This window comes from Thunnus albacares, chromosome 5 (genome assembly GCF_914725855.1).
Source record: "Thunnus albacares chromosome 5, fThuAlb1.1, whole genome shotgun sequence".
Taxonomy (NCBI): Eukaryota; Metazoa; Chordata; class Actinopteri; order Scombriformes; family Scombridae; genus Thunnus; species Thunnus albacares.
The window spans coordinates 26,949,522-26,969,949 of NC_058110.1; the positions used below are offsets into that span (position 1 = coordinate 26,949,522).

At 39.7% G+C, this 20,428-nt stretch overlaps 1 protein-coding gene across 2 annotated transcripts; it reads right to left on the bottom strand.

Moving 5' to 3' along the window:
* Positions 1 to 284: 284 nt before the first annotated feature.
* kdm5bb (lysine (K)-specific demethylase 5Bb) lies at positions 285 to 17,462 on the bottom strand. Of its 2 annotated transcripts, XM_044351292.1 has the most exons (28): positions 17,070 to 17,462; positions 15,546 to 15,623; positions 14,981 to 15,103; positions 14,714 to 14,884; positions 14,093 to 14,149; positions 12,754 to 12,909; positions 12,525 to 12,618; positions 12,289 to 12,407; positions 11,616 to 11,774; positions 11,329 to 11,448; positions 11,078 to 11,236; positions 10,691 to 10,872; positions 10,376 to 10,538; positions 10,132 to 10,251; positions 8,853 to 9,047; positions 8,432 to 8,613; positions 8,130 to 8,254; positions 7,824 to 7,974; positions 7,589 to 7,703; positions 6,580 to 6,935; positions 5,554 to 5,692; positions 5,297 to 5,476; positions 5,052 to 5,213; positions 4,150 to 4,635; positions 3,962 to 4,046; positions 3,634 to 3,839; positions 3,289 to 3,543; positions 285 to 1,579 (listed from the first exon to the last, which is right to left on the bottom strand). In XM_044351292.1, the coding sequence occupies exons 1-28, from the start codon at positions 17,220 to 17,222 to the stop codon at positions 1,442 to 1,444; spliced, it is 4,629 nt and encodes a 1,542-aa protein (XP_044207227.1). In that variant the 5' UTR covers positions 17,223 to 17,462; the 3' UTR covers positions 285 to 1,441. The 2 variants fall into 2 exon arrangements, with proteins under 2 accessions (XP_044207227.1, XP_044207228.1); XM_044351293.1 differs by lacking the exon at positions 14,093 to 14,149.
* Positions 17,463 to 20,428: the final 2,966 nt, after the last annotated feature.

Here is a 20,428-nt window from a genome sequence, read left to right on the forward strand (position 1 = left end):
GAGAGAAAAGAATTTAAAAAAAGTAATATTTTTAAGTTTGTCAGCAGAAAAGGCTTTTAAAGTCATTAAATTCTTTCTTAAAAGGCTGCTTGTGCACAGCCAGAGGAATAATAATCCACCAGACTGAACTTGAAGCTTTCAACTGGTTTTGTTTAAGTGTGTTTTAGCTGAGTGGTTTCTTTTTTTTTTTTAATATCATCACCGATCTAATTTATTGACACCCACAGAAAGAAATTAAAGTCTTTGCAATGAAATAATAGCTCCGCTTTAAAGGTCACATTTCTTTGTTTGTATCTTTTATTAACTCTTAATAACTTCATGTAACCCACAATGACAACCGAGTTAGTAATTTTACTTAAATAAAACATGTGTTGCGGTAAACGTTAATTAGACACAGAGATGGATTAATGTGCTGCCTCTGAGTTTACGAGGACATCTAGTGGTGTTTTTTTTTTTTTTTTTTTTTTAATCGTTTTCCAGTGAAAGGACGAGACTTCTCCATAGAACAAAAGGGCTTTATTCCACAATATAAACTTGTAACATCTTCAGCTAACCCCCACCCCATCGCCCCCCCCCCCCTCCCCCACTTCTCCCTCCCGCCCACCCCCAACCCTAAGTCCTTCCTGCAGTATCCTACGCCGGGTTACACGCCACGGTGGTACAATGAGAGCAGAGTCTGTTCCTTCGGTCCTGCTACATCACAACTCCGCAGCTGGAATCCATCCATCTGTGCAGCTTTCTGTACATCATCACACCATCAGCTAAAAAAGCACCAACACAACTCAGCGGAGAAGATCAAGCCGTTTAAAGTCAATTCAGACAAAAAATTATTGCTCAGATAAATAAACCTATTCTACAAAAAAAAAAAGGGAATAATTATATTAAGATGCACGTACTAAACACTGGATTTCAAAGAAACAAACAAAAAAAAAAATGTAAGTCTTTTTTTTGCGGTGATAGGGGATGAAAACCTCGACCCTGTAGCTCTGGTTTAACATGCAAGGAGGTTCCAGAGAAGATAATATTAACCCTTGATTAACCCTCTTTACTGTTGTACGACTCCTTTGCGTCAATGTATTGGAATCCCATGCAGCACACTTCACATCCTGTGTTTGTTTTTGTTTTTGTTTTTTTGTTTTTTATCGTTTAGACAACCACAAACATTTCATAAGAAGAAAGAAATATATAATATATATATATATGTAAAAATACAAAAAAATAACTAAACATTATAGTTCTGGACACCAAGTCAAAGAGGAGATAGCACCGTTGTTACAAAAGGGTCGGACAGATGGGACTGGGGGCGGGGGGGTGGGAGGCGGGGAGGGGCGGGGATGGGGGGGCGGGGGGGTAGAGGGTGATACAGGATCAGTGACTGGTGGCTTGTTATGACGGACTGACGACCGGCAGCCATCCTTCACAAACATCTCTCCTCTCGTCTTCATTTTCTCATGTGTCCGTCGTTCAGTGTACACCTGACGCAAATGTAGTCCTCCTTCTCCGCCATCTCGGCCGTGACACCAACGCAGACCTGGTGGAACCACTGGTTACAGCTGCCGTCGCACTGGACCCAGTCCACCTGCAGGAGAACACAGGAGTTTAAAAAAATCAGTATCTCGTTTTCAGTCGCTCCAGAAAACTCACTTTTATTGTAAAATATCTTTATTTTTGTGTCTATTTTTATCTTTTCTTATTGAATTTCTGTGTATTTGGTATTTTACTCCATATAAATAAACTTTATATTATTTAATGTATGTTGGATTAAACACTAAATCATGTTTCTCAGTTATCTCGATCTAAACACAAGCACACATTTAAAAGGGTCACACCACTGATCTTTCTCTCTTTTCTTCCCACTTCCACAAATATCTTTATTCTTCCATTTTTTTTCCCTGTTATAAAAGTTTTTCTCATCCACATTGCAGGTCTGAGGACAGACGGGTGTTTTATGCTGTACAGGCTGTAAAACTTCTTGAGGCAAATTTGTGATTTGTGCTTAATGAATAAAATTGCCTTGACTTTCTTACAATTATTGTTTTAAAATCCTCTTTCCCTCTTCTAATCCTTAAGCTGAAACGATTCAATAATTAAAATTTAATGCTTCAGTAATAATGAAATAAAAGAAGAGAAGAGCGAGCCTCCGGGTTTACTCATCGACTTCATGAAAACAGGCTCCGTAGGAGGAAATAACCCTGATGATGCGTCGGCTTCGATGTGCTTGTTTTACTAAGTGGTTATGTGGAGTTTGAAAGACGTGGGTGTTTACTAGTCACGGACGGTCTAAATAAAGAGGCTTTCCAATTGCATTATGGGAAATGTGAGATCCATTATTTTTGATTCTAAACCCATAATAGGTAATAAAAGTCAGGATAGGTCAACCTCTGTCTTCCTACTAGTATCATACTGATCTGCTGGAGGAAATGAAGATACTGAGAAAAAGAACCGAATATTTCGTCTTTCAGTGAATCTATGTAGAAATTAAAAAGACATGAATTATGACCTCAGAAGACAAATAACAAAACACAAACACATCAGTGTAATTTTCACAGAACCAATACATGTTCATGTACTTATATTAGAGATAAAACATGTAACTGATTAGTTGATCGACTGAAAATTAATCTGCAATTATTTATTTTTTATTTTTGTAGCAAAATTGAAAAACATTCATTGGTTCAAGCTTATAAATTGAAATGATTTACTGATTTTCTTTCATTTTATGATTGGAAATTGAAAATATTGAGATTTTAGACTTTGCTGGACAAAAAATAATCGGGAGATGAATCAATAATATATAACCGTTAGTTGCAGCCGTAGCTCATATTAATGAATTATATATATTTGGTGAAATTTCAATAAGAAGGATTTTTTCTCCCACGTTTACTTTTCATTCCTCTATTGGTGAGTTGATTGCGCTCTAATGTGTTACTTCTACTTTCCCACGCTGTCACGCTTTCACTCATCATATCTGGCCAATCATCTTTCTGCTTGAGCCAGTTGGTCCTTGGATGCTGCTCTTTAAATATCATTGTGATCCTGTAATTCTGTCCGTCAGATTGACCGTTGTGAAACCCAACTCCCCCGTTAATAAAGATGTTTTTTTATTGTTTTTGATGGAGTCCAATCATCAAAGTCTTCCTCTGCTCTTAAACTCAATACATTCACAGTCTGATACACTTGATAGTTATTGTGTATGTTCTGTATTTAGATAACGTCCCCCTGAAGTGGAAGGCAAACTGTCCTCTGCAGAGAAAAGGTAATCTGAGGTTCTACAGACATTTTTCTCACCTCGTCACCCTCTGGGAGCTGACACCTCTCCGCTGGACAAACAGCCATTTCCTCATCAGAGTCATCAGACTGGGAGAAATCGGAGCGCAGGGAGGACGAGGTGGAGGCCGGCCTCTTCTTATTCATCTTCTGTCTTTTGTGAGAGTGTTTTTTGTCCTTCCCTCTGTGCTCTACATCTAGACTTTCTCTCTCCAGATGCCGCTTCGCTTTCTTCTCTGAGCCAGTCATAGTTTCCCTCACGCCATTGACGCCGTCCTAAAAATGAAAAACAACAAATTTAAACAGACGTTCAGTTTTTTAAATTAAGTTTTCTGAGGGCGTTCACTCGGTGGTGAGGTTTTATACCTGGTTCAGTGGCAGATTTTTTCCCTGAGAGTTAAACTGCATGTGTTGGTCACAGTCTGAATCGTCCTGCGGTGGCGACATGCATCTGGTTGTGTGTTGGCTGGTGGCTCTGTCCAATAAAACATGGTAGAGGCTCTGGACTTCGGGCAGAGACACCTGCAGCAGGAGCCCCTCCACCATCAGCTCCTCCAGCTCCCGACTCAAACCTGTCACACGCAAACACACAGAACAAAATGCACAATTAACCGAAACTCCTTTTTTCAATCTGACCATTTAAGTCACACGAAACAATGGGAAGGAATAGTTTTCAGAATGAGGCGACACTCACCCTGCAGCGGTATGCATCTCTGCTCGGTGTAGAAGACGGTCTGAGCATGGCTTGTCCTATTCCACTCTGGAGTCAAACAAGGAGCCTGCATCCAAAACATCAAAATCCCAAACTTCACATTTGTAAATAAGACTTTTTCAGTGAACTGTTACAAAAAAAAAAAGTGTCAGAAGGAGAAGATGAATGACCTGAGTGTTGTTGTGAGTGTCGTTGCCGCCTGACGCCCAGCTGGTCAGAGTCGGAGGAGTTCCCGGTCGCTCTTCCAGTTCCGGTAGGTTACAAGAATGTGAGATCTGCTGAGCTCGATGCTGCCAGTCAACTGTCCTCTCAACCAGATAGTGAAGCGCGTCGCCCTCCGGCAGGCGCACACCTATGTGCCGCAGAGATTCTAGCAGAGGGCGGACTTTGTTCAAGGGGGGCTTTTCTGATCGCTGGCACTGCGGGCAGAGCCACGGCTGTGTTTCGCAGGAGTCTGACGGGTCTCTGACACACACGCTGTGGAACGCATCCCTGCAGAGTTCGCACTGCAGCATCGCCCCCATGGGCGCCTTCTGACAAACGCACACCTTCAGGTCCATGCAGTCCGCTGTGGGAAGGAGCTTTGACTCATTTGCTGCCCTGAGATGAGAGAAAGCCTCCATCTCCCTTACCCGCAGCTCCTCCAGAGTTGCCATCTGGTGAATAAAACAAAGACACAGTCAGAGCATTTCCTGATGGTGACAGCTCGTTAATCCCTTTGACTTCAGCTCCTTTTATATTTATGTTTAAAGCAGTTCTTACACGGTGTCTATACATGTCTGATGGAACAAATGCGTTCTTATTATAATTAATAAAGCTATCCACAGAGGCTGCGTAGGTACTCAGGTTTCACAGGTGCTTTACCTGCCAAACTGCAACCTGAAGGACATTTTTAAAATTTCAAATCTGTTTTCTTGGGTTTTATGCATGTAACTACACTGATTGGACTCTGAGTGCTGCCAAAACACAGGTGACCTACAACATCCTGTGTAGATAACGATGGAGGACTGATGCTGCAGCTCTGTTAACGTGCTGTTTTCATGCTGTGTGAATGATGTGTTCAAACACTTACTGCAGAGGTAGAATCCTTGGTCTCTGAAAGCGCTTTTTCCACGTCACTGAGAGTGTTGAGTCTTGGTGTTTTCTTTTTGTTACTTTTGGGTGATTCTTTCCCTTTCTTGGCCCTCCTCTTTGGAGAACCTACATTTCCAACCTCACATCTTGGACACAGGGCCTGTGTTGAACAAAGTAATGGTGAGGCTGAGACCTGATATCCTCATGGGTTTAATATTTATTTGAACATTTTTGGGATTTTACCTCCAGCAGGCTGAGGGTTGAATCTTTCTGAAGGAACGTTGTAGCTGTAGATTCTTTCCATTCTTGCACTTCTACCATTAAAGACTCCAACCTGTCTAAAGGCTCCAGGTGGACTTGAATGGCTTGTCCTCGTAGCACCATGTCAGACAGACTGTCCACCAACGGTATGCAACCGCTGGCCTGAAAAACAGAGAGTTATGTCAGTGTTACAGTCAAACCAAATCAACCCATAGCAGAAATGTTAAGAGCGTACTAACCTGAAGCTCCTCAGCTTCCTGAAGCCACTCTTGGGCTTTTCTGATGGTGTCTTTCAGGAGAAGACAGTTTGGGAGGTAAGCAGGGATCCCAGATGCCTTCTCAGCAGCAGCACTAAGGGTCTCTATGGAGTGTGGTGGTCTGGTGGGAAGTAAAACATAATGACATGATATACTGTAGGTGATAAAAACTGGACACAAACCTCCATCACCTCCAAGTTAATAACTAAATGTCATGACATTTTCTGCAGTCATCCTCACAGGAAGCTTTCAAAAAATTATTTTTTTCCAACAAACACTTTAAAAACGTTGGAAATATCCTGTACACACAGGTTTTATTGGGTACCTTAAAACCTACAGTTATATTGAAAACCAGCACTCTTTACATGGAGTAGAACCTTTATGTCATAAAAAGTGTCAAACATCTCGGGCAAAACACTTGAAAATACTATTTCAAACAACACTTAAAATGCTGTGAAGCTCAAAAATTCAAAGCTGTGATAAAACTAAGCATGGTGAAGGAACATAACACTTTTGGAAAATGTAGAAATTTAAGCCCCAGCTTTAAATTAGTTGATTTGATAATGGAGAGAAGAGATGCACATTCCTGACAGCCATGCCATTAAAAAGCCTTTGAAAAGCAACTTGTGACAGTTAATACTGAACAGCACTGAGTAACAATGGAATGAGGGCAGAACTAAACATGATGCTCACTTTTTGTTGATCTTGTTGAATATTCTAGCAGCCTCATTTTGCACTAGCTGGAATTAAAATGAAGCAAAATCAGGAGCACTGACGTAATATTACATTTTTCAGGTACAATCAGTGCAAAGACCTGGACAGAAAGTTACAGCTAAGACTGACAAAATAACATTTTTGTAATGACTTGCATATGTTTTTTTGGATTAAAGCTAGTGTTAACAGAGCATGACAACCTATTACAACATGTTCTTGTTGATGTTTTGGATGTTTTTCCACCTTGAAGCTTAGACACTGACACCATGATGGATCAGTCAGTGCTGCCCTCACCTGGCTTTCAGCAGACTGCTCGCTTTGTCCTCCCAGTGCTCGGACACAGTGAGCAGCTCCTGAAGGCGTGCCATGGCTTTCTCCACGGACGGATGAGCTGCCAGGCCGACTCCCTGGTCAATGAGCCTCCTCATGGTTTCCAGAGTCAGGGTGGAGGGCTGGACGCTGGCTTGCTGCACCCCCTCCAGCCAGCGTGCCTGCTCCAGCCTCACTCTGAGGCGGGGCAGCTCGGGCAGCTCCACGTCGAAGTCGAAGCTGACATCTAACAGGCTCTGGATCTCGCTGACGCTGGGAACTTCATCTGCCAGGACCTTCTCGCTGTGCTGCTGGAAGTCTTCGATGCGATTCAAGAGTTCCTACAGACAGACATCAAAACAAATGTAATGGTATTCAGGATTAATGCTTCTGCATACCTGATTTCTGTCTTAGTGTAAATATAATTCTTTATTAAAGGTGTAGGCTGAAGCCAGAGCTCATTAGCATTTCCTTATCATGATACAAAACATATATATATTTTATTTTTTTGAATAAACTACACAGTAAATCGCAACTTTTTGAAGTCCTAACACACTTTCATACGCGGCCTGTTGGGAAAGTTTCCCTGAGATACAAGAAGAAAGAGAAAAGTCCTCATCCTTGAAGCCTTTTCTCTCATAAAACTGAAACACTTCCATTAAAGCAGAACATAAATCCCATATTTATGAAGCTCGTCTATCAGTTATATATTCACATTCTCTCCTGTCAGGCTCTTCGAAGTGGCCAAAATAATTTTTTCTGACAGTTAGCATTTTTCAGACTGTGTTGTCTAGTCCTCGAATATAAGACGATATAAGACACTTATATCGTCTTATATTATATAAGACACTTTATCAAATATAATTTCAAGATTAAAATATTGTCTTACGTTCTGGCCAATATATTATATCCCACAGCAAACTATGTGGCTGTCTAAATGTCTAACATGAATTCAATTTTACATCATAGGATTCGTATCTCAACCTCAGCCTACCTTCAACAACGGGGCTTGAGGGAGACTGCAGGAAAGGTTATACAGCTGCCGCACAAATGAACTCAGCTCCTCCACCGTCAGCTGGCTCCGTGATTTCACAGTGCCACACCGATACCTAGAGGAGGGCGTCCAGCGGATGAAAAAATTAACCTCGGTATTATTTCCTGACGAGAGGAAACATCTAAGGAAATGTGAAGACAACTAAACCTGTTGTAGTTAAGTGAATTAACGCTACCTTGTCTGCCTCTTGCCGTTCAATAGCTGCTGCGCCACCAAGGAGCATTTCTCTGCATCTTGTGTGACGAGACGTAACCGACGCAGCAGGTCGTTGTCGGGGAACCGCTGGGACTCTGATTCACCAAGAAGGGAACGAAAGACTGGCAGGCCTGAGGGAGAGGACACCTCGTTAATCACAGTCTGGCACGTAAAGCAACATTCACAGTTTTAACAACACATTACTGAGAAACCAATGGCTTTGTTTGTGATTGTGATAATGATTAACATTTGCTTTGTTTTCTTACTTGCTCTCTCTCTCTCTTACCTTTCTTCTTTTCCAATTTAGCCTCCAGAGTCTCTGCCACACGGGAGGCCCAGTCATCATACAGTTCAGCTCGCTGCTTCACAGCGTTCACCATGGGTAACAGGTCGTCCAGTGTGTATCTGTAACTGCAGGAGCAAATAGAGCAATGAATTTACCCTGAATAGATGCACAAATCTACTTAAGGAAGTGCAGAGTTTTCACTGGTAAAAAAAAACATATTCATTACATTCTAACATCTTACAGATCCCCTGTACTCCCTCATCTCTGTTTACCGCCTGTCATTCAGCTCCTGTGGGACTTACTTCAGTGTGTAGTTGGTGATAGGGCAGGAGCAGAGATCGCTGATGTGGTGCAGACACACCAGTACTCCTGGGCTGCAGGGACAGGTGACGGCAGACAGGTAGCAGGTGGTCCTGCACTTGACACACTGCCGCTCATCGTCCTGGAGATCATCATATTTTGCCTCCTGGCAACGCAACATCCCCTGAAGATGTGAGACAACAAAGGTGTTGAAAGCAAGTTAAGTGTGAAATGGTGAGTGTGTTTGCTTGAGTGAACATATGATATCTGTTTACACTGTGTTTAACTTGTTATTGTTGTAAAGAAAGCCTTGACCTTTGTATTACAAACCTACAAAGCTCGAGAGAGAATCTGCACACTAAGAAATCTGCGATATGTACAGTAAAATGGTTTTTATCAACACCATCACACTAAGTATCCTACCATTTTCTTCACTTTGTCTCTCAGATCCTTCTCTTCTCGGATCATGATGACCATGTCCCTGTGGACAGATGATGCCAGGACCACATCGAGTGTGTCTGCTTTCAAGGCCATGTTGCACACCATCTCATCATGGGAGAACACATTGTACCGGTGCAGCATTCGATAGTGATCAACGCACTGTCTACCAAGAGGCATCTGGTATGACAGAAAAGAAAGAAATGGGTTGTAAAAACAGTTGGGAGGCGTGTCGAATCTACATGTGTAATCTATTTCTGATAAATTACAAAACAAGCTGCGCCAGTTCTCTAGTTCTTATATACAATTCATTGACCTATCGAGTTGCAGAGCATTACATGGAAATGAATCATCGAGGCGATTACGTCAAATACAAGGGAACTAAGAGGATATGTCTGCCAAAGAGAGGGGAGATTTGGGGAAATTGCTGCTTAAGGAGGAGGCATTCTGGATTTCTAAATTGGGAAGTTTTGAAATTATTTCCGTAGGGTCTACTGGATTATATCTGCTCTAAAATAACAGTCTTTTTTTTTTTTTTTTTTAGAACGACTGGAAATTTAGTAAATGGATGAATGTGTTGCGGTCAAATGCAGATTGGCTTTGAAAACAGGGTTATTCATACATGTTAAGTGATGGAAGGGATTGAAGTGTTTGAAAGAATACAGAATTATATTGAAAAATGTATATTCAACCTTTTTCCCCCTGTTGATGTGTTAAGATGAAAGATTGTATTTGTTAAAGAATATTCTAACAAAGCTGATTGTAATATATGTCATTTATTTATATTCTGGCGATTCAACAACAGTAATGGTGTTTTGTAAATATTCTTTTTTAAGAGAGGAATGTTAATAATGTTTTGTAAACATGTTTTCTATTGTGATTCATCCGTCACACCATTGATCAATGAATTGTATATGAATGGGAAACTGAAAACAGCCTCAGAACAACGCTGATAACTGAAAATGTTTAGTGAACGAAGCGTAGCGGACTGGAGAAGAGTTGTGTAACCTGTTTTCATCTTGAAGTACTAACCAGTAATAACTCATATCAGTATGTGTTTGTTGCTCAGCCATCACTTAGACTAGCTGTTGTTTTTTTGTGTAATAATATAAAATCTTTAACGAATAAATAAAAGAATACTGAGAATCAGTTCACTTTATATGGGCTGCCTTCTTATGAAATAATGCATGAAGCAGATTTTCCATTTCTTTTACAAATAACTACAATGTGCTATTCAGGCTAACACAAATAAAATGATGCGTACCCAGTCGACGGTGCAGAAGTTGACCGCCTCAGCGAAATTGAAGCCCTGATTGAATCCACTGTGGTAGGCTCTAGGAAACGTGATCACAAACTCACCAGCACACTGGTTTGTTCTGTAAATCTGAAGAACAGGTGAGACAAAAAAGACGGTTTGTGTTTGTGTTACAGAGAGATCAGCTGCTTGTCGCTGTGGATGAGACATGAAAAGCATCAGTGCAGGTGAAAGCAGCCATGTAAACACATACTGGGACTCCGTGGTCCATCAGGGTGTTGGGGTTCATGATGGTGACCAGCTGGTGCAGCAGGTCAGGCTGAGACTCAAACAGCTCCGGGGCCAGTTTCTTCATCACCTCCTCCAACTGCTCTGCAGCAAAACCAGGAGCTCCGTACCAGGTTTTGGGTTCCCCCCTTAGTAGTGAATAAAACAAACACAAGACTTTAGTTCGCTCGAGCCAAAAATGAGAAAAAAACAAAATCTAGACCAGATTTTTGCAGCAGAAGCCACGGCAAAATCTAGAAATGTATCTTTAGTATCAGCAGATGTTTTTTTTCTGAAGTACCAGTGCAGGTAGTTGATGGAGTAGCTCCAGTGATCCTCAATATGCCAGCAGAAGGAGGAGAAGCACATGCCAACATAGAGCCATGGCAGCGTCATCCCACAGATGTCAGCTGTCACATGAGTCAGAACTGAAGGGTTCATCATCGCCAGGTTGTTGAGGTTCCAGCCACACTTGAGGTATTTCTGCAAGAGACACGACACATTCAGATCAATAACTAAGGAATTACTGTTCAATATACAGTTCATATTGCTTAACGTTACATTAGACTGAAGCTACCAAATACACTAAAAAGACACGACTGCTGCATTTTGATTCCACAGACAGAGCTGTATGGTTTTGGATGACTTATTTCAGGGGAATATTTTCAGTGTTTGGCAATCTGTTTACCTCATCAGCCGGGGAAACCTTAAATCTTCCATTCGGAATGGGGAATCCGCTCCCAAACTCCTTTGAGGCAATATCTGCTCCATATTCTACAGTAACATCCTCTTCGATGGCTCCCACCAAGCGCCAGAACTCTTTCTCCACCAGCTCTGTAGGTACCATCTGCAAAATACATGAAAAGGACGTTAAATTTTAAAATATAAAATATAATAAAAGAGAGACAGACAAACCTACTTTGAAACCTTTCTACTTACATGAACTGGCATGTTGAAGTAATCAGATTTGAATGCATCAGCCATTTGCCCAAATGCACGCAGGGAATAGTCTCTGTATGCCTGCTCAAAGCCGAACGCCTCATGAGGTTTGTTGCATTCCTACGAGGAAGAAAAAATGGTTGAGAAAATATGTCAAATATGTTTTGTTGCCGTTTCATAAACATAAACTGTCTTTTATGAGTAGACAGACTTATTGGTTTTATAACTTGCATCATGAATCAAGAGTCAATGTGCATCGAGTTAACCGCAGTGCAGTTTATCTTCACCTGAGCCAGACACTTGGGGCACCTCCAGTCTCCTTTGGGGACGTCATGTAGAGGAGGGATCAGGCAGAAGGTGTGGTAGCTGTCGTCACAGCCGTCACACAGCAACAGACGGTCTTCATCTCCCCCACTGCCGCACATCAAACATACGACCAGATCCACCTGGAGAACACACGAGCGGTTTGTGATGAATCAATGAAGTCACATAAATTATCTGTAAAACACTCGGACAGAACCGCTTCAGACTGGAACTTATTACCAAAACACACCAAATTTATTTCAAATATTAAAAAGTTGAACTGGAAGTGAAAGTTGAAATGTTGTGTCACGTCAATTTCCAATTTAGAGACGATCTTCTGAGTTATGTAACAGTTCAATCATGTTTTAAAACTAAATTTTCCTTAATTTCTGCCACTTTTTACTTTCTTCCTGTCAATTTTTCATTTTTTCTTGTATCTTTTTTATCTTTTATGCTATTGCAAACTTATGTTCCTCAGTAAGACAAGAAACCACATTAACAGAAGCTAATGAGAGTCCTTTTAACAATAAACTTATATAAACAAAGGACAAAGGAAAAATATTCTACAGCTGAGATTTTACTTTTAATGATGCACTAAACTGACAAGCCTATTAATTTTTGAAGAAATTTGACACAATTAGCAGATAAAAGACTTACTGGACTCGGAGGAACTGGAGGGAGGTATTTCTTGTACCGTTGCTTGGATTTGTCAACTTCAATCATTGGTTCCTTACTTTCGACTGGTTCCTGTTTCACTGGAATGGGAATCTCTTTCTCTACAAGAGGACAGGAAATATTACTGTTACCAAGCCTAGTCATGTTTTAATGTGAACTCCTACAGTACATATTATAAATGCTGCCATTATGACTATGTTTTTCTACTGGAGGCTGACCTGGTTCTGGCTTGGCAACAAAAGAGCCCATCCTCCGTCTCAGGTTCGGCCTGCTGTCACCTGGCTCACCTGGTTCAGTCTTCACACAGACGGTCTACAGAAAAAGTGACAAGTGAGGCTACAGACAACTTAAAACTACTTAAATTGTAATGGCAAAACGTTAATGGATGTGAGGAACAGTCAGTACTGCTGGTTTCATGTGTCTGAGGCTCTCGTCAACTACACCCACCTCACACTTCATGCGTTTGGCTCTGCGAGCACCGGGGCAGTTCTCAGGAGTCTGGACCAGCTGCCTCTGAGCCTGGTCCTGCAGCTTGTAGTCCTTGATGTCAGAGCCCTCCATGCTTTCTGCACTCTCCACTGGCTGGACTGGCTTCTGAACATACTGAAGGAAAACAGTATGCCAGTTTAAGTAAAAACTATACTTTTCTCAACAGTCTACAGCTAAGTTCTTAATGTGTGTGCGTTTTTTTGTGTATATTTTGACATTTGTATATTCTGCCCTGACTTTTGCATAACCGCACTAACACCTGTTGATGCATATCTATCTTCTGCTCTTGCACTTCTATGATTGTGTTGTGACCTTATTGTAATTTTATGTAAAGCAAATTGTGTTGCCCTGTGTATGAATGTGCTGTAAAAATAAAGTTCGACTTGCCTTAAAACTACAACTCACTGGTTATTTAAAAAAAAAAAAGCATTTGTGTGCCTGGAAATACTTGTAGGCTCAAACGGATGAATGGAAAGAAGCTTTTAATATGAATATGCAAATACACACTGGATAGATTTAAAACAGGAAGTGTGAGCTTACCACAGCTTTCATTCCGAAGGGATCTACTTATATCATTATTACATCGGTCTACCAGTGATAATAATATAACTACTGTATGTGACAATTACTAGGAAGTACAAGCAGCTGTCAAATGTGGCTGACAGATGGTGAGACATCCTATATGAAACACATCAATTGGTATTAATTTAGTTTCCATTTTAGCAGCCTAAAGGGAAAAAATAGGCCATAAGAAGGATGTGGTTAGTTGTCACCCCGTACAGGGAACACAGAAACTAAGAAGGAACATGCCGAATCAGAAGGAGGACACGTTTGAGCTGAGGCAGCAGCAGCGTACGGGTAATGAATGTCAGACTCTTGAGAGCTGCAGTTTAATTAATTATAGTAGCACTAGAGAACGACAGAAGAGAACAGAAATTCTACTACTAATACTACTACTACTACTAATAACAATAATAATAATAATAGAACCGATTAATAATGATCATCTAATTGCTGCCAATTGTATTTTTTTTTACATTTGAGTCGAGATAAATATAAATTGTTCAATGTAAACTATCTTGTAGAGGTGCTGATAGCCTGTTTATTGTCATCCATTAGCTGTAAAACCAGCTGATGTCATTTAAACATTGAAAAAAAAGACAGGTTAATTCACAATGTTCTGACTGCAAATATTACAACAATAAGCTGCAAATACAATACACTGCCCAGCCATAGATAAACATGCATGTTGTTAATTGTGAGGCCAAGTGGCTTCTTAACCATGACACAAACATACCTTTTCAAGTTCAGGATCAGCCTCCAAACGCATCAGTTTGGAAGCTGCCTCTGGTGCCTGAGGCAAGAGAGAGCTTGGGTAATTAAACGATTTAGAGTGACCTATCCAAGAGGTCACACAGTACCAATCCAATGATCTTGGATAAGCTCTCTTGTAAGATGTTATGGAATATTAGGATGCAAATATAGATAAATTACATCAATAGACACCAGATGATAAATTCACGGTCAGTGTATTAGTCAGACAACAGAGTTAAGGGCTCCGCAAAACAGTAATAATAGTAATAACTGCCATCTCTAAATAAAATATAACACAAAACATGCGTATCCTAATAATGCATTCATTTCCATTAAATGGTATTGATGCGATCCATATTCCCTTCAAATCTGATAGGACTAGTGGCTCCTTGTTCAAAGTGAAACACAAAGGTTTTAACATATGAATCTGTAATTTAATTTTGACTGTAACATTAAATAATTGGTTGCAATAAGCGGTATGGATACGCATTATTAGGTCTTTGTTCTCAGATGAGACACTCACTGCCGTTTGTGCGACAGCTTCTCTTGGAGTGTTTCATCGCGAACACAATATGCAGCCATATTGATGCAGTGCTCAACTCACCAGGAGGTTTGCTCCACTCTGAAAGAGATTGTAGGGATAGAGGATTTTCTCATAATGCCCTCGCAGGTGTGAGCCGACAGCTTTGCCAGGGGCGAAGCCCATTTGTAGTGCAATCTTGGTCCATCGTCTGCCCTGACAGACAATGTCAAATCCACCCTCATCTGCTACCAGCTGAAAATGACAGTAAGTGACTTTAATGGTACTGTTGGTATGGGTGGTATTTGAAAATTAATATAAAAATGAGGTGTAATGACATCAATCATCAACCTTATTTAGCTTATATAAATCCAAAATCTTCCTCTCCACATGAGGAATCTTCAGGGCACATCCCTGCAAATCCCAAAATTTGGCAATCTGGTCCAAAAAGTTGAGCTTGACTCTGGTCTGTGCCTGGGAAAACATACAAGCAATGACATCAGTCAGCTACAAATAAATTCAATTAAAACAAACCAACCATGACAAGGAATTCAAGGCATTTAAAGAAAACCAAGAAATGTACTGGGAAAAATAAAACAGGCGCCAAAAATAACCTGAAAAGGCTGATATTCATCCAAGAAAACGAGGAGGTGTGTCCTATTGTTTAAATAAATAAATTAGTTTGGATTCATTTCCAGTCTTAATTTGCAGTTTATCCTTTGTTACATAACATTATTACAGGCATTAATAACATGATTGTTCTTTATTACATAATTGTAATTATCAGTGTAGCCTGCACATACCCTGTAATTACATTAATGAGGTGAAAACAGACAATTGACAATTTTAGAGAATTTTCTGGGACACACACATACAGATATAGTCTGTATCTGAGTATCTGAGTATCAAAGCTCACCTCCAACTCATTGAGCCTCTGGATCCGAGGAACAAAGTGAAGTCTGTCAACATCGCATGCAAATGGAGGCTGCCAACCCTGAACAGCAACAAAAATACACAAAACAGCACATGAAGGTCATCATGGCATATAATCTGGGTGGTTATGCAGTGGGCAGATTTTAGGATTGACGAGTCATATTACAATTTGTTTTTCTTTTCATGATGATATAACCTTGTGACAATAGCTTTTTCAAAGCTCAGACCCAAATTTTGGATTTGTAAAAAAAATTCTTCACACATAGTGACTTCACTAAACTTAAATTAGACAGATGAACAAAGTAGATCACATTTGTAGATTTTTAAACTGAAAATCAAGTTTGACAGAAAAGCAAGGCCTGCTGAAATTGAAAGAACACAGTGATCTTTTCCAGCTTTCCAGCTTAGCTCACGAGAAACAATCCATACCACACACAGTCAAGCATGTGTACGGACAATACCCTAATCATAAAAAGGAGAGAGACCCAAGTTCTTGGTTTAAGTCAGTAGCCAACATCCCCCACTGGCACACAAAATGGCCAGATGGAAGACTCACTCACCAGCCCAGCTTACCACAAAGCCAACATGGAGGACAACACCCTACAACACAGGCTCATACATGAACACAGGCTCCTCTTCACAAGACACTTAAATGACAATAACGTGCAATAATGTTGTATAATAGACATAAACTTCAAAAACTTGTCATTTAACAACAATAGTGGTCTTCGTAATTAAAATAACCTCATGTACTTCTTGTGCAACCGTGGGACCTTCTCTTTTTTTTTCTTTTTCTTTCTCTTTTAAATACTCCACCGCAAAAAGAGGACATTGGTTAAGCCTAGCCATCAAGAATAAACACACACACAGCTTCGGTTATTTATTAGAAACTGCCAGCTGATCGAGAGGTGATGGATCACACACACATACACACACACACACACACACACATATATACACACACATACTGACTGACCCAACTGCATCATGATGCTCGTCAACAAATATATCTACAAATCACTAATAACTGCAGGGTTGCAGGGCCAAAAATACAAACATACAATATAATATTATAATATATAATTATGATTATATCATCACTATCATCTTCTACGCAGCCGAACAGCTTCCGCATAGCCACCTAAGTCAACGCGGTGTGCTGAATTATGACAGGTAGCTGTTGGCTAACGTTAGCCTGCTAGCTGAGCGGCTCAATGACCGGACCAGCGAAGCTTTGTTGACACACGGTGGACGACAACTAATATCCACTTTGACACATTAATATCACTTCTAGCGAGCTCAGAGTCTGTTAAAAACGACGCGGTTGCGACGTACATAACCCCAAAATGTGAGCTGACTGTCTATGGCAGCACAAAGAATGAACATAGCCTTTCCGCCATGTTGAATAGTCCCTTTAAATCCCCGAGACGCTCGGTCCATCAACGGCCGTCTCAACGGTCAACTAACTCAGCATCCGCGTCGGTTAATCAGCGGTTAACACACTCACCGGAGGCGGCCGGACTTTGCAAATGCCCGTTTTTTCAGCGATTGGACGGATCTTATTGATGAAAGCAAAAGGATCTTCAAATTCTTCCCAGCTGGGCTCGAAGACCGGGCACTCCGGGGGAGGCTTGAACTCGTCCGGCCGGGGCTGGCTCATCGTTTTCGGACAGGACAGGACAGGACAGGTCGCTAGGTTTTTTTTTTTTTTTAAAAAAGGAACACCGTGTTTCGGTTTTCCTGAAGTGTTTAGTTTTTTTTATCCCGTTTGTTCACCGTCAGACTCGGTCGACATCAACACGAGAAGAGGCAGCTTTACACACACACGCATACATACACACACTCACACACTCTCACACACTCACACATCCACGCACAGTGAGGGGAATGTTCCACGGCAGTGAGCACGTCCGCTCAAAAAACTAGACACCACACACTTCTTCATTAATGCGTGTGTTAAGTTTAGTCACAGGCTACTGGTGACGCGATCACTTATATGATATTATATGAACTGTTATTTTCTCAGTTTGCTCAGCACACAATTATTAAACACGATATGCAGCAAATGTTTTTAATGCTGCCTTATAATGCGAAAACAAGTATGATAGTATGATAACAGTCGTGCACAGAGTCACAGTCAGGTGCAATTCATGTCCACTAAAATATTGTTCAAAATTTTGTTAACAGTATCTTCAGACATTTCAGGAACCATAATTGAATTGTGTGAGAGTGTGAGTGTGTGTGTGTGTGTGTGTGTGTGTGTGTGTGTGTATGTATGTGTGTGTGTGTATAAACTAGTGAAAACTGGTTTGAGAAATAAAATGTAAACATGGATTAAAGTAGAAATCGCTGCAGGGAATGAGTAATATTCTTTATACTCTTCTTCTTGGATGTCATTGTACAAGGATTTATGTTTATTAAGATAACAAAAATCAAGTTTGCTGTGAATACTTGAGGAATTGTGATTGATTTATAATAATAATAATAAAAATGTTTGTTTTAATGTCTCGTTGAAAGGATGACTATGTGTGCTTGATTGTTAATTCAATGAGATGAGCTGGTTTGATTGTTGTTTTTATGTAAATGTTTTGGATCTTTGTCAGTGCTGTGGTGTAATAAACATGTTGTTTGTTGTTTATTGTTTGTCCATTACACCCCATTTTATATAAATACACCATATTGTCACATTTTCATTTTTAATCTGCTCATAGCTTCAAACTTTAGTAACTTCACAATCTAGTTAGGCTGCAACTAACGATTATTTTCATTATCGATTAATCTGTCGATTATTTTCTCGATTAATTGATTAGTTGTTTGGTCCATAACGTGTTTATTATTGTTTCCCAAAGCCCAAGATGACATCCTCAAATGTCTTGTTTTGTCCACAACACAAAGATATTCAGTTAACTGTCATAGAGGACTAAATAAACCAGAAAATATTCACATTTGAGAAGGTGGAATCAGAGAATTTGGACATTTTTCTCTTAAAAAATGACTCAAAATGATTAATTATCAAAATAGTTGGCGATTAATTTAATAGTTGGTGACTAATCGATTAATTGACTAATTGTTGCAGCTCTACAGTCTCCTGGCACTTGATTGAGCCTTATTTATTGTGAAATTAATGAGAGATGTGGGGTTCCTTGGTGTCCACAATGTGCAACCTTTGGTTTTAACTGCATGATGCTAAAATTTAACATTCAATAGAAATACATTAGAGCTGCAACTAACGATTATATTCATTATCGATTGATCTGTTAGTTATTTTCTCGATTAATCAGTTAGTCGTTCGGTCCATATAAAAAGTCAGAATGTTCGATCACTGTTTCCCAAAGACCAAGCTGCATCCTCAAATGTCTTGTGTTGTCCACAATCCAAAGATATTCAGTTTATCAGTTTCTATAGAAGACTATAGAAACCAGCAATGTTTAAGAAGCTGGAAAAAGCTAATTCTATTTTCTTTTCTTTAAAATGACTCAAAACGATTAATCGATTATCTAAATAGTTGGCAATTCATTTTCTGTCAATCGACTAATTGTTGCAGCTCTAAAATACATTACACCTCTTACCATTTTATTGCCAGAAAGTAGGCTATGGGATGAACTTGGCTGGGATTGAGGTGTATTTTCTGATCCTAAACCACAAAATTTAAACATTTGATTGGAATCCCTACTTCATTTTGAATACTTTAAGGTAAATAAACACACTACTCAAACATTTCCATATTAAGTAAAGAAGCTGGATTATATAATGGAATCTGCTCCATAGTTTAGAGTCTAAATTCTTAAAAAAATACATCCTGCAGTTTAAGAGTTTTATTGTAGGACGACAACAGCTTGTATCTAACTGTGAATAAAGTCACAGATAATAATCCGCATCGTGTTGTTAAGTAACAGTAAAATGAAACTTGTAGAACAATGTTCGTCTTTGTGGACTATCTTATGTTTACACTTTACGCGGATGAATATGTGTTCAGGTGACACCTTCACGGCCACCGGGACTCATTGTATAAATAGCCAGTGTGGGCAGTCTGATTGGATGCTTCTCATAAATGTTTTATAACGTGTAACTTCTGAACAATCAGGAGGCACCTGTCACCTGTTTCAGTACAAACACTTGGTCCATTTCATATTCATGGATGAAACTCAGATTAATAAACTCACTTCAACTCATATTTCATCCACTTTATATAATATATTCATCTTTCAGTCTGACAAAAAGTTAATGATGAAAATCCCCACTGTGTATTTTAATGACTTATCTCAAAGAGATGCAAATAATATATATAAAAAAAGAGATTTTTCTGCAAATACGATTGCTTTTTGTTCACACTAGTGGATGTTACAGTGATCCCATTCATGAACAGTGTCATAGTATTGTATTTATTGGGACGATGTGCAGTTTTAAACATAAATGTTAATATTTGATGTGTTGCACCAGAGTTGTTAGCCTTAAAGCTAATTATTTTCATCTGCAGTCCCTTACAAATAAAACATATAACAGCACAATAACAAACAGTACAAAGCAAAAAACACACAGGACACAAAATACAAAGCTACACACAACAGCACATCACATACACCCACAATGTCGACTAGATATGTATACTCGCCAAATAGTATATTGTAGTTATGGTTATATCTCTAGTCTCTAAGCGGCTGCTGTAACACTTTAATTTACCTTTGGGATCAATAAAGTACTCTATCTATCTATCTATCTATCTATCTATCTCTGTCTATCTATCTGTCTATCTATATATCTATCTATGTCTATCTATCTATCTATCTATCTATCTCTGTCTATCTATCTGTCTATCTATATATCTATCTATGTCTATCTATCTATCTATCTATCTATCTATCTATC

Bases quoted from the DNA above. Each gene is read 5' to 3' on its own strand.
- kdm5bb (XM_044351292.1), bottom strand. From the start codon at position 17,222: ATGAGCCAGCCCCGGCCGGACGAGTTCAAGCCTCCCCCGGAGTGCCCG. The intron at 12,619-12,753 runs GTGGGTGTAGTT...CTTTTTCTGTAG, and splicing joins CCAAACGCATGAAGTGTGAG to ACCGTCTGTGTGAAGACTGA. The intron at 3,544-3,633 runs GTATAAAACCTC...TTTCATTTTTAG, and splicing joins AAAATCTGCCACTGAACCAG to GACGGCGTCAATGGCGTGAG.